General features: G+C 33.0%; 1 protein-coding gene across 1 annotated transcript in view; it reads right to left on the bottom strand.

The window, feature by feature from the left end:
- The window catches only part of LOC134234721 (uncharacterized), a 30,935-nt gene extending 16,162 nt beyond the window's left edge, over positions 1 to 14,773 (bottom strand). Inside the window, 2 exon segments of the mRNA XM_062716779.1 lie at positions 397 to 730; positions 13,924 to 14,773. Coding sequence (XP_062572763.1) covers positions 397 to 730; positions 13,924 to 14,481 — 892 coding nt within the window. The 5' untranslated portion in view covers positions 14,482 to 14,773.
- Between the last annotated feature and the right edge of the window lie 3,375 nt (positions 14,774 to 18,148).

The raw sequence follows: 18,148 nt of genomic DNA, 5'->3' as shown, positions 1-18,148 counted from the left end.
TATACAAGTGTCAGTCTTTATTCTTACAAATACTTTATAATGTAAGGTTACTAATAATATCAAACGTTTATTTTTCAAGCAAGTTCGTTCGTAACAGATGTCTACGAGTTCCTAGAAAAAAGAAATCTTTTTATATAAAAGATTTAGCCGCGTTTATGGTTCATTCGAGTTAAATCCAAACATTGTTACTTTGTCTATAGAATTTGAAGAGTGCGTTTGTAACGACCATGTTGAAGTTCATCTTCAACAAACTTAAAATGTTTAAATTTATTTTGACCAATTTGTATAATTTTCTTAAAAGGAGACCAAGATTACCACTAAATTTTTATTATACAAATTATCTAATACACGTAATTTTTAATGAGTATAACAAAGCATGAACAGCAACCAACTCACCGCCGCCATTTTTGTAGGCTAAGTAGGGAAACCTCCAAACATTAGATAAATCCACGGAGTATCCGATCGCCGCCAATAGATAGTCCCCACTTCCGCCCCAGTTTTCCTTGGGAGGTGCTACAAAGTGCTCCAACTTAGTTTTGTTCTTTACATTATTATTTTCAGGGAGCATTTTCTCTTTGGAATCTTCATTATGGTCCCTTCCATTTTGCAAATTGTCCATCTTTATCAAAGGTCCAACATCATCAAATGTTGCGTCGTCTGAGGGACTTGGTAGTGCTTCACCATTATCCATGTTGTTGGAATTGCAGTCAGGCTCCGTTTGGCCTTTGTTCTGAAATATTATTGCAAACTTTTTTTTTTCTAATAGTGTTGGTATGTTTGTATTGTCACAGGGGTTAATGGAGAACGGTCGACCTATGTGACACTGATAGGTAAGAAGCAGATTTGTTTTCTGGGGTGTTGTGACAAATGCTCGTTTGTGAGGAATCTAGCGTTTGACATGTAAACACATTTAGTTATTAACGACCCTGCTTCCTCGCGCGAGATCTCGCGATAACGTTAACGTGCGGCCAACAACCGTCAATGGCGCGAACGCCGGTTGTCCAAAAATACAAATGACTTGAAAAGTAAATAAACAAGTGACAATGAAGATGCAAAGTATAATTTTCAACATGAGATTGGCTTGCATGAAATGGTCAATGACTTTAATAGATTCAAAATGCATATAGTTTATTTTGATGATGATCGAGTATTTTCGAACAATAGTATTACTGTAGAAATCGTTTACTTTTTGAATTAAATATTTGTCTTTCTTGGATTCATTTTGTTCCAATTCATGTCTGTTTTACAAGAATAAGTTTTGTGTCTGTTAACGCTTTTGCATTTGCTTTGTAGTTTGAAAGATCGAAGAGGTAAACACACACAAATGAACAAGAAAAACCGCGTAATTATGTCGGAATTGTTACCGACAAATGAAGGGAAGCGGCTCATGACAGTGTAAAGTTCTTTTTCTTATGGTTTCGGCAATTAGGACTTATTTTGTTGAAAGTCAACGAACGTATTGTTGTCTGGTGGTCGAAGTCTATAGCTAAGTTATTTTTTCATCGCTTCGATTTTGTGAAATATATTGGAGTAGATTTCCACAAGCAAAAGATTTCAGCAAATAAATGCAATCTCAAAAATAATACAGTACCGAAGTCTACAACACTTCCTTTTCATCAATGACAGTCGTGGATTACATTATCATGGCGAAAGTTAATACAGTGACCTATTCGGAATTTTACTTGGGTGCATCGTATATTTCTTTCCAAAATACAATATTTTTTCTCTTTCTAGTAAAATAATTCTTTTGTTGATTTTTTTCTATAATTTATTGTATTAAAGTAAGGGTTTTAATTTTCCTACTAAATCACATAACATAAATTTTATTTCTACCTGCGAAAGAAGAATAAGTGCATTTTTCGTCGCAGAGTTTTCAAACTTATCAGCTTTTTCATCGTTTTCCGATTTTGTTTTAAAAACTTGAATAAAACTGAACCTAAATCTCAAACAGGATTTCCATTTACTGGAGCTACAATGAAGGAAATCTGGTGTGGTAGGTTTGACAGCTTTTGATATTAGTTATCAAGTTATTCTAATGTTTTGATTGAGTAATGGGCCATTTTGAATATTTATAGGAACAACTTTTCCCTCTTCAGCTTTTCTCTGGAAATTGCAGAAGCACGCGGGAATAGATTTTGAGGTCAACGAGATTTTTCAAGTTATTTTTGGCTTAAACGCTTAGAATATTACGTTTTTGATAGAATTATGCTACTAGTATTCTTCTATAGATACTATGAGTCGAATTTCATGTTACAACTCCTTTTAACCATTGATACAGAAATATTTATATGGCAGTCTCGGTTCAGTATTTTTTCTTTGCAAATTTTCCCAGTTAATTGTAAATAATTTCTTTAAAATGGTTTTCAAAATACACATTCAGTTATAAAGTATGTTTGACCCAAAGCATGACGTTTTAAAACTTTTTCTCCATTGATAAAAATATATCTACACTATAATAGTAATGAAATAATATTATCAATAAAGAGAATATTCCTAATGATAAGATCTCCCTTGTGTACAAATATTTTTGACCTTGGCCTTTGAGTTTGATCTGCCTTTTACAAACTTTTAACCTTGGACATAACTTCTGAATGGTTAGTGCTAGGTCTTTTATATTTCACAGGTGTATTTCTTGTGACGAAACCAACAATATGAATTTTGACCCATTGACCTTAACCTCGAAATTGACCTACTTTTGAAAAACTTTAATTATTGACCATGCCTTTTGAACAATTGGTCAGGTGTATTTCTTGTGACGAAACCAAAAGTATGAATTTTGACCCATTGACCTTAACTTCGAGTTTGACCTACTTTTGAAAAAATTTAATTACTGACCATGAACAATTGGTGCTAAGACTTTCATATTTTACATGGACATGTACCAGGTATTTTTTTGTTAATCAAGACATTCACAGAAATTTAAAAATGATATTCTCATTATTCATTATGATAAATGTCTATAATCGAAACATTTGCATTTTTATCAGGTTCTATGCTATTCGCACGTCTGTGATTTCTTACATAGTATATATACGTCCGGGAAATATGGACAACCTACTGCTACCGTAAAAATTTCCAGATTAAATTCTTTTTGAATAAAGGAAGCAAAAACATCTTTATAACAGTGCAAATTACTTCTAAAGTTTGGGATACTGATCGTATATTCTCAGATAGAAAGCGTATCTTAAATGGTAATTATAATGTTTATTTTTTGATAAAATGGCTGTCGTTGACCTTGGAAAGTAAAAATAACACAGCGCCCTCTAGATCTTCATTGTCGAACTTTTTACCCGTTTTATTTGCTTCTTATCCTTCGGAACAATCAAAGCAATCGTTCTCTATGGCCACATAAACAATTAACAAATTCACTTGTCTTTTATTTTATTCGATGCATTTAAAATTAAACAGCAAGTCTTGGAGATTGCTCGCATTCCTCATTTGTTGAAATCAGTGTTCACGTAGCGTAAATTTTCTCGCTTCAACAATATCAAATGTTGGTTTATATGTTCCCTCCAGCTCTTTGGAGAAGATCGAGAACAAAATCAGACATTTCAAGCAATTTTATTGATCATATTTTACATCCTTGTAAAAGAGGTTCCAAAATACTTATCGTTCATCAGACATGTTTTCTCTTCGCGTGTTTTTCGCTGCAGCCAAAGCCTTTTTGACGAGCAATTATTGCTAATCAAAGTTTTGGAAGAAACAAGGTGGTCTAAATTCCAATTGGTTCAAGTTCTTTAAATCAAAAGGTCACTGAGAAGGTTTTTGCACATCTTTATTTTACTATTCCAGTTTCATTGCTTAGTAAAATTTGTTATTTACGTAATATTGTTCAAATTTTAATTTCATGTCCACGTTAAATAGAAGTCTATAGGATTTTAGTTAATACCACAGAGAAAGGAAACTCAACATAATTCTTTATTATGCAAGCCATTTAATAATGATGTATTATACTCACTGAGTAGAAACGGACTAGGGTCAAGTGCGTTACCCTAGTCCAAAATGGCGAAAGGCAAATACGCTTCAACTTTTCATGAATAAATATCGGTGAATTCAAATATAAGACCTTACTTTGTTTTGTACCAATTTGTTTCGCAGTAATATATATCAGTTTTTCATGCTCAGAAGGAGACTACATTCCACTCTGTTTTACCCTCCCCCTACCTATTTGTGATTTTTTAATACGTCCTATTCTACACATTCTTGAAAATAAAATAAACTATGTCTACATTATTTACAATCCATGTTATCATTCCCTTAATTTTTCTCTCGGTTAAATTATCTCAACATTCGCTTATTGTAGATACCATTTTGTTCTTGTCAGATCATCTAGATAAATATATTGTTAATCCTTGAAGAATTGTGTACATCAGATGACTAAAAGCAGCAGGTAATATGAAAATATATACACTTCTTGACCTGGTCAGATATGAAGTTGATTTATTCTACAAGAAGCGAAAAAAGTTTAAATGAAACGCCCTTTTGTTCAATCTTCCATCTGCTTCTTTATAGACTTACATTGTACATGTATTTAATATACAAGGAACATAAATTACATACATATCAATTTTACTTGAAAAAGACGTTAATGGTAATCTAACAACCAAGCTCTAAGATAAACGTGATGACTTTAACTTTTCAGGAGTAGGCTCTACGTATGAAATCTTTCTAAAACGAGGTAAATTATTGACAAAGAAGTTGATGAAACAAGAATATCAGCAGTCTCGTTTAAAGCCATCATTTCGTAAGTTTTACGGTCGATATAATGACCTTGTAGGCAATACAATTTATCATCGAGTCAAATGCTGACTGACGTTTTTCATACTAATTGTTAGTCCATTATTTATATACTGAATTGACGACGGATTTTCCCGTTATTTCCCGATCATGGCAAGGAGCACACGGCGGTCAGCAAGGGATGCTCACTCCTCCATGGCACCTAAACCCACGTCTGATGTTTTGGAGGTTCGTGTTTGCTCTGCACCTATTTTGTATTGTTTTATGGATTTTTGATCTTGAATATTTTTCGTATCTCCATATGTTTCAATTCAAAGAATCTTTGTTACATATTGCACTTGTGCACCTCCTATTTTACTTTTTTTATCCGATATATATTTTGGGACATGGACACTGCCATTCTATCTATTTTATTGAGGGGTATTCATCTCTTATCTGCAACTCCTCCTGAATAAAATGTTATGATCTTTTATTACATAATGTCATTGTGTACCTCCTATTTTACCTTTTTATCTGACACTTATTTCGGGTCTCCCAGACCAAAACATGGACTTTGCCATTATATTAGTAATTTCAGTTAAGTGTCAAGCTTTGCATTACGTCACGATCTTTTTCGACAGATGCATCCAGCGTACACAGCGCCGCTGTGTGATTGGTCAACTCATATTATCAATATTGACAGGGAAATAGTATGTTGCACAAGCAACTAATCAGGGATTAGAAGAAACTTCCAGTCGTATAGCTTGCGGTTAGGAGGCGTGTACTATTTACCTTGAGCGCAGCTGTCATCATAGGTTGTGACGTAATGCAAAACTTCACACTTAACTAAAATTATTAATAATCATATGGGGACGGAGGTATCATTTAGTGATCTCAGTCCTCACAGTACCTTTAGTTCTTACTGCATTTAAAAACTTTATTTAAATCAAATATAAATAATTTAAAACAAAAAATACAAAGAAAAGTGGATTTAAACTAGTCATTAAAAACTTTTTCTTTGTGGACTTGGTTAATTCCAATTCATAGACACAAATAGGTGTCTGGGATGCTTTCTTTTACTTATATTTTGATTACATGTGTATATCTTTGTATAGAAATTTTTTCCCTCCATCTATATTTATTTGAAACGTTCTATTCATGACCTCAAAAACGCATTGCCTTTTTTTCAAGAATTTTAGAAGGACAATAAGTGCACTTCGTCTGATCTTTATAGAAACATAATTATTTCTTGTCTTGAAATTTAATTTGTTGTGCTCTATATTATGCAATATATCTTAAGAATATTCATATTATACACGCCTGTTCTTTGCATCTCTATTTAGCACTTATATTTTATTATGCCTCATCAATAAGCATTAACCATTTGGGTGTTTACAGCAAGTTAAATTCCAACATTTAAAACCGAACATTCACATTAAAAATTGACAGTGAAGATGGCATCTTTCATTGAAGGCGAGTGGCAGACCCATTAAATTCTGCTTAATTTACATTCTTGAATCGATTGTCTGCTTATATTACTTAGATAATGTTACCATCTTGTTGAGGGCGAAAGGAAATAGAAACTTACATGTATACATTTCACTGCTCGGGATCTAAAAATTACATTCCGCATTAAAGCAATTGATTGATGGCAGGTGTTGAAATAGGTAAACAAAGTGTTGTTTCTTGTAATTACTTGTCAAAATAAAGTTAGCTTCTTGAGTTTCGTGTTCATTTTCCTTTTTATTATCATTTCCACGGGTGTGAGTTTTCTGCATTTAGTTATTTCAGTATGTCACCAGTTTCCTTATAGATTTCGCCCTCCACAGTTTGAAAGACGTTCCATAAATAGTGTATCGTTTTCCTGATTTTATCATCTGGCAAAGTTCACTCTAGCTGCAGAACCGTAGCTCTCCGAAAAAAGATATTGACAGACCGGAGAGCTGTGGCTCTCCGAAATAAAATATATTGAAAGACCGGAGAGCTACAGTGTCACCCATTGTAAAAACTGTATATTTATTGCGCACAAAAAGTTGCGCTCAGTTCTGGAAAAATTCTTCCAAATTCTTACATCAATCGCAAAAAGATAGATTTAAAAAAATCCTTATTATATAAAGTACTCTCGTGGTTGACATCTGCACGAAGCGCGTTGGATCGAATTATCTTGCAAACCAAAATGGCAGTATAAACAGACGAAATTTTCGATGATCTCAATTTCAGGGCCAGAGGGCAATTACCAACAATTATAAGGAATGTTTTGTTGTGGAAACAGTGAAAGAATATGTTAGGAACACACGGTTAGTAATATTTTGAGATCACAGTTTAACAACGTGGAGAAATAAATCGCGAAACAGCGCACATTTTTGTTCGCAATAAATATACAGTTACTTTCAATGGATGGCACTGTAGCTCTCCGGTCTGTCAATATATTTTTTCTGAGAGCTACAGTTCTGCAGCTAAGTTCACTCAAAATTCAAAATGATTAAATCAAATTTTGATATTTAATTTTAATTTTAATATGATAAGACAATCGAACAATAAAATGTTGTGTTTTTTTTTTTTGTTCGTTAATGGAGAATTAAAGGTCGTAACAGTAAACTAATGCACAACTAGAAATATGTCCATAGGATATGGATACCTCCCAACCTGAGGGTTCATTGAAGAGTAACAAGAAAATTTAGAAGAAAACTGGGTAGTTTAAACTGAATTTAGGACTCAGTAAATAATAAAAGTCAAAGGTCATTTGAAAGGTCAGATAAAAAAAATGGACATATAGACTTTCACAAAGTTTACATAAAAAATATCTGGAATAGTATCTTTGAAACTGAGCTAAACACAAGTTTGAGAAGATTGAGGTCAAGGTCAAAGGAAAGACTTAAGTCGAAAATTGTTAATGAGATTGGATAGCTCTCCTGAATAAGAATTCAACGTATGAAGTTTAATAAAAATATAACACACATGTATATGAAACTAAGATAACCATAAATTTGAGGGAAAGAATGAGTTCAAGGTTAAAGGAAAGGTCAAGATGAAATATGTTGATGCCATTGAATAATTCTCATCCATATATTTATAAGCATATAAAGTTTGTTAAAATTGTCTTATTAGGATAAGGTCTGTTTCATAAATGTGGCTTTGAAATCCAGTTCTAGCTAGTAGAAATATGGTTTGATTGAGGGAAGCGAAGGAACATGCTTATGAGAAAATATTGAGTGGATGTAAATATGCAATTTTATTCTGGAATAGTTTCATTTGTTTATCCTGCTTCAAATAAATAAAGAGATTGTGTTTATTATTTATAGTTATAAACAATCTTATTAAGTATGTTTAAGTTTGTAAAATATAATATTAGCAATCTTAATGAGTGATAGGAAAGCCCACTCAAGGGGCTTTGAAAAACCTGTTCGAACTCGTATGCAGTTAATGGGTTTTCATAAAATAAATCGAGAAAATATTTATTGAAAGTTGATATAGAGGGTTTATTAGGTCTTTGTAGTTGAACAGCCTGAAAATAATGTTTATACATGTACTAGCTAGCATGCTCGTAAAAAATATCTATTTTGTTCAATCATTTACTAACATAAAAGACTGAAGCCACTATTGATGTAGAGTTAAACTTCATTATCTCGAACGTCGATATCTCGAATACCAAGGATATGTCGAAGTCAGTTAAAATTGCTATAGGCCCTATTTCCATTTCTTTTTTCTTTGTGGTGACTCCTTGAAAGTTACAAGTGTTAATTTCTTGATCATTCTATCATGGTGGCATATTTATGCCATCCACATAACTTTTTGTTAACATAGCATATCATGCCAAGTCAGATAGCTATCTCGTCAAATCATGATAACTTTCTGGTTTGTCGACAAATATCGACTTTATATCTTGTCAAGTCAAGATACGCTATCACATTTGTTACGATAGCTGTCTTGACATGACGAGATAACTTATCTTGCATCATAAATAGAATATAGCTATCGCAAAAATACGATTGCTTATCTTGACTGGACAAGATATAAAGTCGGCATTTGTCGACAAACAAGAAAGTTATTATGACTTGACGAGATAGTTATCTTGATTTGACATGATATACTATGTTAAGGATTTCAATCCCTAATGGGACCAAATTCTCTACCCTTAAATGTCCGTCAAGTACACAATACTCTGATATTATATTAAAGCATTTTATAGTGGAAAAGGATTGCCCAGGAGAAATTTTCAAAATTTTCATTAATTAAGCGGTATGTAATTAACAAAGATTGCATTGAAGTCTATGGGGAAAAGCGTTTTTTTCAAAATAAAAATTCAAATAATTTGAATATCAATAAATCCTGCGATGGAAAGATGCATTGAAACTTTAAAAATAGAATGATAATTGAAAACAATTTTTTTACCGGCTAAAATTTTTTTAATTGATTTTTTTTTATTAATTAAAAAAGGGGAGATAACTCTTACCAAAAGTCAAGGTCATGAATTAGGACACATCCCACTAAACATACTTATAGTAATAAATGGGAAGTATGTCTAAATAAACTGAGTATTCAATGCCTACATATCTGTTATGTTTTTAATTTCATTGAATTTGTTCCTATTAGGGATTGAAGACGTTAACAAAAAGTTATGTGGATGGCATAAATATGCCATCATATTCTATAGCTATTGGAATGTAAATTTTGCCAAGGGATTGGTCAGGAGTTAAGGAGGCCTAATACTGTATACAGGGAAAATTTCGCCCCCGTTTTATTTTCGCCCCTTTCGCCCTATCCACCTTTGGGCGAATTCAAAGAATACAGTATAATTTCTTAAACAAAACTATGACTGGGCGAATCTAAAACGGGGCAAAATTGTTTTCAATTCTAAAAGGGTGAAAAATAACCCCTGTATATAGTATGCATGTAAATCTCGTGCGTTTGTCTCTGTGCCTGAACGCTAAGGAGGACTAATATGCACATATTTCCATTTCTAATTTTTTATGTGTGATAACTCTTTGAAAGTTAGGGTGCGGTTGCATTTGCGTTTGATGTCAATGGGCGAGGACTACTGAAATTGGCATGGTAGTCCTCGTGTAATTTAAATCTATTAGTCTACAATTTCAAAGTCTAAATCTACAATTTTATTTCACAATGAAATGGAAATACAAGGAATCACTGTCTAGTTAGTATATAGTATGCCAGGGACATCAACGATAGTGGGAAACATGGGATAAATTATACATAACGGGCTTCGCCCGTTATGCAAATTATCCCATGTTTCCCACTATCGTTGATGCCCTGGCATACTACACTAACTAGACAGTGATTCCCTAAGTAAATCTCATGCGGCTGTCTTTGTTTTTTTGACGTCATTGGGCGGGGACTATTGAAATTGACATGGGAGGCCTCGTGTGATCTAAAGCTATTAGTCTACATTTTTAAAATCTAAATTTACAATTTATTTCACGATGAAATGGAAATACAAGGAATCACTTTCTATAGTAAGTAGAGTATGCCAGGGACATCAACGATTTATGCATAACGGGCTTCGACCATTATACAAATTATCCCACATTTCCAACTATCGGTGATGCCCTGGCATACTTTACTAACTAGACAGCGGTTCCTGAAACCACTTTCTTTATGAATTTTACATGGAATTATCAGATATCTCTCATTTTCCCCACTGGATTCAAGATAACTATAGGTCTGATAAATGTAAACTAGCATTCAGAAATGATATACGGGTGAACTTAAATTGGCCAAAAATTTGTTTCCTTAGTTGATGAAAATGCTTTCTGTTAGTGACGTAAATTGTATCATTATTGGATTTTGTATCATTAGCGTTCAACATCGATGTCTTATTCATGATAAGATTTATTTACTGATGCAAAGTTATAACAAATCCTACATTACATGTACATCATCAGTGGGTTTTACTTATTGATTTTATTTTTACTACTGTAGGACTCGAAAAGATTTTTTTCACTAAAACCGTCATGTTAGAATTCCTATATGACGATTCTCTTTCCTTATTTTTTATGAAGTTTAAATATGTGTAACGTTGTGATTTTCAACATGTGTTCAATTGTTTTTCATTGTGCACATTTGATACATGTACCATATAACGCCATTTTCACTGTACTTTTTAACAATAACTGTTACATAGGACTTTTAACTTCGAAAACAATGATTATTCCTACCAAATCTCAACAAATGCTAGGACCGTAACTAAGGAAATTATGATTTTAAGTTTATACTTTGCTGACATGGAATGGGGGCGATACAGTTTCAAAATTGTCTTGAAATTGTATCATCGTCTTGTTTGTCTTCTGTGTGCAGATATGACAGCATATATGCAAAATGGAAAACCATTAATATTTAATATATTAAGCTGTATATGAGTAGAAAAGAAATAAAGCAAATCATCATTTCTACACAAATGAAAAGAACATTTCAATTTAGTCAAAAAATGTTCAAGTAAAAAATATACACGATTGATTTGAAACGTGATTAGGTGTGAAAGCGATTGCAGGTGCATCAATTTATATTGTTTGATAACAGATAGAAAAAGAGATATACGTGTAATTACTCATCATTTTATCCAAATGTTTGATATAGACCTAGAAATTTCCAGAAGAATACATTTCTCATTATCGAGAGCGCTGTTTCTTCAAGTCTGTTTACAGATTACGACTTGCAGACGTTCTCTGATTGTACACAGAATCGAAGACGCATTTATCAATATTATGCAATTCAGAAGAACCTTGGACGTACAATGCAATGGTTAAATTCATCTCTTTTCCCGTCCGAGTACCACCATTATGTTAAACGCCGTCATTTCCGGTTGCAGATTAAAAGTAAACTAAGTATACAGCAGAAACGGAATAGCGTCAGCCTTATACTTACTTAGTATTACTTAATGTAAATATTAGCCCAAACGGTCATCCATCAAAATAGACTTTTTACACTCGAGACATTCAGTTTTTTTTTTCTTTTTGTGTGGTTATCTTTCCTTCGATATATCGAATATCATGGATGTATCGAAGTCAGTTAAAATTGCAACCTCCTTTTCTTGTTGAATTTTAATCTCGATATCCGGAAATATTGGATAGGCTTTTCCCCCATCAGGTTCGAGATAATTAGGTTACATTTATGTAAAATTGAACTCATTAAAAATATGAGTTTTGAAATATTCTTTGTGGTTTGGTTGGTTAACTGTTACTTTCTTTTTGTTGCATTGTATTCTTTCTGTTTTCATTCAAAAAGTATGAGAAATTGATTCAAGATGTGTTCCCTTTTGGCCCATTATGTAAATTGTGAATTAATTTAACTGCAATAACTATAAATTAACAGATTTCAATTTGGGTTTTTCAGTTGAATTTATTATAGAATATAGAGCATACAAACTTCACCAAATCTATTTATTGCTATTTCAATCTCGAATTGATAGGTGACAAATAGAAGTCCCTATATGTTACAAAACATTTTGGAATGTTTTATCCTTTAGAGATCTTGAGAGGATTCGATATAGAATCTTGCTTTTCAAACACAAAAATAAACTGATAAACATACAAAGTAGGAAATAGTACAGATTTTGCAATAATTGTCCAACCTTATTTTTTTTCAAAAACATTTATGGCTTAAAAATTGGGCCACGATATGACAGTACTGAACAAAAAAAGTTATTTTAAGATATAAAACTGTTGCACAATTTCATCACAAATAATAGAAGGAAGGAAAACTAACAAACACACAGACAAAGCTCGCTGCTGCATTCCTATTTGCATGAATGTATAATGTTAAAATGAAGTGAAATTTCTAAGCAATATCAATACCTAAATCAAGGCTTTCGCATTATAGGGATGTGTAATTTGCGATCAAAACCCATTTTGACGAAGAGTTAAAAACGTCGACTTTGCAAAGCAATTAGTTAATCTGTTTAAAGTTATGCAGAAAAATATGAAGGTAAATAAATTCTTCAAGAATACAGCATAACCCACAAAACAAAATTGCATACATGTGTATATCCATCTAGAACAATATTCTTGATCTGGAGACAGGTACCTCTCTCAAACCTCTGCACCAACTTATTCCAAAATCTACATGTTGAACTGAATACAGCTCTGTAAATTTATGACAAATCGGGGGGGGGGGGGGGGTGAATTTTGTGATTATTGCACTACAGTAAAAAAAAAAACAACAGAGACTTAATCCCGCTTTCGCTTACACTGGCATGAAAACCAATTACAAACGAGGAAATATAGCATTAAAAGTGAAGCCTTAATTTGCTTCCCGCTGTAAATTGTAGATTTTAGAAATTTTGAGGTAAATAGGTCTTATTTTAGATCTAAACTTCAACTGCATCATTTATCGGTAACTTTGTTAAATTTCTGATGGTATGAAAGAGGTTGCTTGTAAAGCAATCTTTTGGGAACGTTAATTTTTTTATTCATTATATCTTATTGTGGTATAAGGCAGGCGCTACATGATTATCTATGATTGATGCAGCATTTTGGCAAATTGATACAGTTCATTTTTGAGAAAATAAATAAGCTAGTAAAGTCTATATAAAGATCTTTTCTTTTCTTTTCCAACGTCCTTCTCAAGTGTACAGTATTCTTATTTTCAATATTATTAAATTCAATAAAACTCGAATTTTTTTCTATAAGTAAAGGTCTAACACAAATAATTATTTGAAATTCTTTTTAAAAACACATTTATAAGTTGATTGAAGGGGGAAATTCGTACTTTGACTCTTTTTCTATAATAAGATTAAAGCTATATAAATTTGCTCTTTAGTAAAATATTTCGGATATTACAAAATTGCTTTTGATAACTAACCACCAGATAAAACACCAAATGTGAAATCATGTAAAAATTTCATTTCAAACTTTACGGGAAATCCATTCATAATTCTTTTTTCAACTCGTAAAAATTTGCATATTGAATGTTTATCGGCTATAACGAGATTAAAATGCGACGTCATAGTGAGAAAACCTGTGGATTTGTTGGAGTGGGAGTATTTTGTACAATTAGTAAGGTTTCAGCTTTTACAAAAACAAGTGATCAGAAATCAGTCACAATCAATGTATATAAAAACAAATCAAAGAAGGAGAGGTCCATTGCAAGGGAAAAAAACGCCAAAGAGAAAAATAATTCGCCAAAAATATAGACGTTTTTTAAGATACGATCGAAATTCGTAAATGCTAGTAATTACTGAAAAAATATTCTAACCTTTGATGGCTCCTTGAGATATCCCTCAGGAGGACAAAACTCGGCAAGGTCTATAATCAATTGAACTTCTGACGCCACAAACAAAATTGTCGCGCTCCATTTGGATTCGCGTCGTCCTCTGTCCTGAAACGGAGCAAGAGAATCGGGCAATTCATCATCATCAGGAAACTTTTCGTCGTCTGAATACACGACCTGAAACTGCGGAAATTCCAGATTGTCGTCAGTAGAAGGGTTTTCGTCGTTTCCATTTGTTTCCTGTCCATCGCCATGGCATTCTGTCGACCCATCTTCTGATATGAACAGACCCTCACACTCTCCATCTTTACTTTCATTTTTATTTTCAGAGTCACTTAATTCATCCTCAAGGAAAAATGTAGCCTGGCATTCTTCCTGGTCATCGTTGGTCACTTGTGGATTATTTTCTATCGCGGACTCTCTGTCCTCTAGGTGTAATAAGGCCAGATTTCCCGCGTCATTTTCAATTTCATTTCGGTCACGCTGATCAGGTATGTCAATATCTAAAGTTACGCAGAATCTTTCTTCAGGGTTTTCCGACATATGATTGTTTTATTTCCTGAAGGTATATTCCATATTTTACTCAAGGATACTCTCCGGACAATAAATACGTCATTGATTTAAATTTTTGTCCATTTTCTTCCAGACGTTCGCGATTATTTTATTTTTTCCGTTGTATCAATCTGAAAATGTTCTTTATCTCTATGTGAATATTATGTTAACTTTTAGATACATAATCTGACGTTTGATTCGGAGAAAATCGCTCTTGCAGCGCATTCCCCGCGGTTCACCAATCACTGGAGCTTTTAACTCCCGCTGTATCTCGTTGGCAAAATTACTCCGCCACCAGAATCTACACTCGTTTTTAGCGAGGTATTTTACGTTTCGCGTTTAAATGTACTCACTCTGCATTTAAGCACCTCCCAACCTGATGAGAAGTTGGATATATGAAATTCATTAGCGCATGATATTGACATTTATGTATATTATAATTATTTGTGCATAAAATTGAATAAAAACATGATATAAATTTCATATAATGTATTCCAGTTGATTTTCTGTTCCCAAACAAAGAAAAATTTCCTTAACTTTTTTCTGTGAGATTCTACATAACCAGCTTAAGAGCGCAAAACACCAAAGAAAATTCTAGACATTTAAAAAATTTGATCTCATTGGTTTGCAAAAGCTACGAATCACGAACAGAAGGCAGCAGTGACGGCATACTATAATAATGGCAAAATTTTACAGAGAGCATTCTGCGTACGGTACAATGTCGAGCAAAATTGCCATCTTTCACTTCTGGATGTTATTTTTGTAGCATGCTAATAGCCAAGTAAGAAGAATACCATTTTCCAGGGAAAATGTACCTTTTCACCTCTGGATGTTAAAAATAATTTTAAGGCCGTCTAAATATCAAAGCTTAAAAAAAAATTACGGTTTTTTCTAATATAGAAAATATTGTTTTAAGATCTGAGGCAGATTAAATCTAGTCTGGCGAATAAAAAGGGAATGTTCAAAAAAACCTAAACAACACTTTTTCTGTTTAGTTGGTAAACCTGTAAACTGAAATTATGCCAACTTGGATCAGGATTCCAATGTGAACGGATCGTGGTCCAACACAACTATAGAGATGAATGACCTTTTTGAACTAATTCGTCTCCACGGGGTGGGGATTTGCCCTAAATCGTCTGTATGGCATCACTGAAATTGATAATGGTACTTTCAGATATGTTTCTAGTTCTGCAAAACATGTTTCGTCAAGACAATGGGATTGCTTATCTGGAGATTTTTTTCGTGTAATATGACCTTGTCTTGTTTCATAATTTAGAAACACTGTTATACCTTTAAGTGGGTTTTTCTGCACCCCGTGTCATGTCTACCATTGCATGCGTTCATTTAACCGATTCCAAAACCAGATGCAATTCGTCTAACACATACTTTTTCAACTCAATGTTTGAAGCAAATCTAAAACATAGATAATAAAGTGCATTTATATACAATTGATTTTAGTAAAAAAAAAAAGAGTTTAAAGGTAAAAACTTATTGCATAAAGAAAAATTTTGTCACAGTGATTGTGATTTATGAACACGCTATCTTTATCTTATTCAAAAGCTACGATCAAGGTTTAATTGACTGACTTACAGACTGAGGGACGAGTGAGATTTCATGTTCACTTGCTTTTCCGAAAGCTTACATGTATTAATTAAAAAATCCTTAATTTGATACACAGGCGGCACTCAAGTGTCACTGAGCAGTGAAGCACTTAAATGCGACACATCCAAAGGACCGGTCTACACGTCCCGCAGCGGGATTCGAAAATGCGACGTAAGGATCAACTTCTTTGAGCAAAAACCCTCTTACCCTGCGCCACGCGGGCGACAAGAAAGCGGGGCCATGAATGGAATGTTTTTACAATGCATGGATCTGTTGCTTTGCTTTGTCTTTTCGAGTTTTCACTATACAAGAGCTACAAATTTAAGAACAGGTAAGCTAAAATAATGCATTTATTATTTATTATTTATATACACTATCTAGAATAGAACTGAAACTAAAAATGGTTTTATAAATAATTATATATATTAATTATCTTTAAAAAAAAATAAAATTCCAAACCCATCATAATTAGTATGTTTGTACTAATAAATGTTAACAAACGTTCAAGGTCGTCGACAATGAGTCACTGGTTTTACTTATGCAGATTTCTTAAAATAAATCTGCATATTATGCAAAGACAGAAATGACGGATTTGTAATTGTGTAATACTTAAGGTTGTTTTGCCGGTGAAGTATTTGGGACAGGTCTCTCATTAATTGCTTTTAAAAAATTGATTCAAAATTATATAAAATGATTATATTGTATTCAACAGACTTTTCATTGTTTAATAATATACATGTACATTTGACAATAAACTATATGACTTTTATGTACCTTTCACATCGTTTTTGAATAGAGTATCAATAATCATCAAAGTAAAGAAAAAGAGGGTTGAATATTCCATGCAACGACAGTTGTTAAGTGCGTTAAAAATAGGGTTCTTTTTTGCAATAAATTAAATCAACTATGCGATAGATAAAATTACTTAGTAAAGTAGATGTTCAGTTAAATTGTTGAATTGGTTGTCAGATCAAACGCAGTCGGTCTCAATCTGTTACCAGTAATCATTGCTGAAAATGCGAAAATTGCTATGATTTTATTTTGCCTACTACCAAGCAAATAATGACATACGAAACTTTTAATTTCATTTTAAGAGGATCGGTGGTGGGGATGCTAGTATAGGAGTGGTGCTCTCGAATTATAATGTGGTTGATAGTTTACTACATAAAAGAAAAAAACCTATTTTTTGCAACCATTCCCTACGATAAATGAAAGCCCAGATTAATTAATACTATTGACAGATATTTTTTTTCTCCAATAAATATGGAACTCGTAAAAATTAACTTACTCTCTCATTGGTGATTTGCAAAATTATTATGTTGAAAAAATTCTTATTGTACAAACAAGTAACATTCATATTGAAAATATGCTTTAGATTCTAATTAACAATATCTATGTGGTTTTTGGAGACCAGGTGTTCTAACTCTATTGGAATTCCCATGGGTATCGATTGCGTCCCCTTATTAGCAGGCCTATTTTTGTATTCATATGAAGCAGAATTTTATCCAAAATCTTATATGCCAAAAAAAATATACGCCAAATGCTGACTGAAGTTTTTCATACTAATTGTTAGGCAATTATATGCACACTGAATTGTCGACGGATTTTTTCGTTATTTCCCGAAGAGGACAAGGAGCACAAGGCGGTTGTGACTTGTCGGCAGGGGATGCTTGCTCCTCCCTGGCACCTCATCCCACCTCTGATGTTTTGGAGGTCCGTATGCTCTGCTCCAATAATATACTGTTTAATGGAGTTTTGAGCGTGCATGAAAACTGTTCGTTATCTCCAAATATTTCATGTACCAAATAAATATTTACATTTCAAGACACCCCCTCATTGTCTTATTGCTGTTCAAAAAACATTTGATGGATAGTGCCCCAAACAGAAAATGTTTGCCCCCCCCTTAAAAATACCAGACCTCAAAATTTGAAATCGCTTCCGATGGGGATTTGTCAATATTAATTTTACGAAATATTCAATACACTTAAGTGATACTCTACGTGTATCTAATTTTGAAATTTTTAGAGACTTCACTGCTTTATTATAGACATAGGAG

Source organism: Saccostrea cucullata, unplaced genomic scaffold (genome assembly GCF_032062105.1).
Source record: "Saccostrea cucullata isolate Sc308-1 unplaced genomic scaffold, CSIRO_AGI_Scuc_v1 ctg3618, whole genome shotgun sequence".
Lineage (NCBI taxonomy): Eukaryota > Metazoa > Mollusca > Bivalvia > Ostreida > Ostreidae > Saccostrea > Saccostrea cuccullata.
This window is presented reverse-complemented; position numbering and strand designations above follow the sequence as displayed.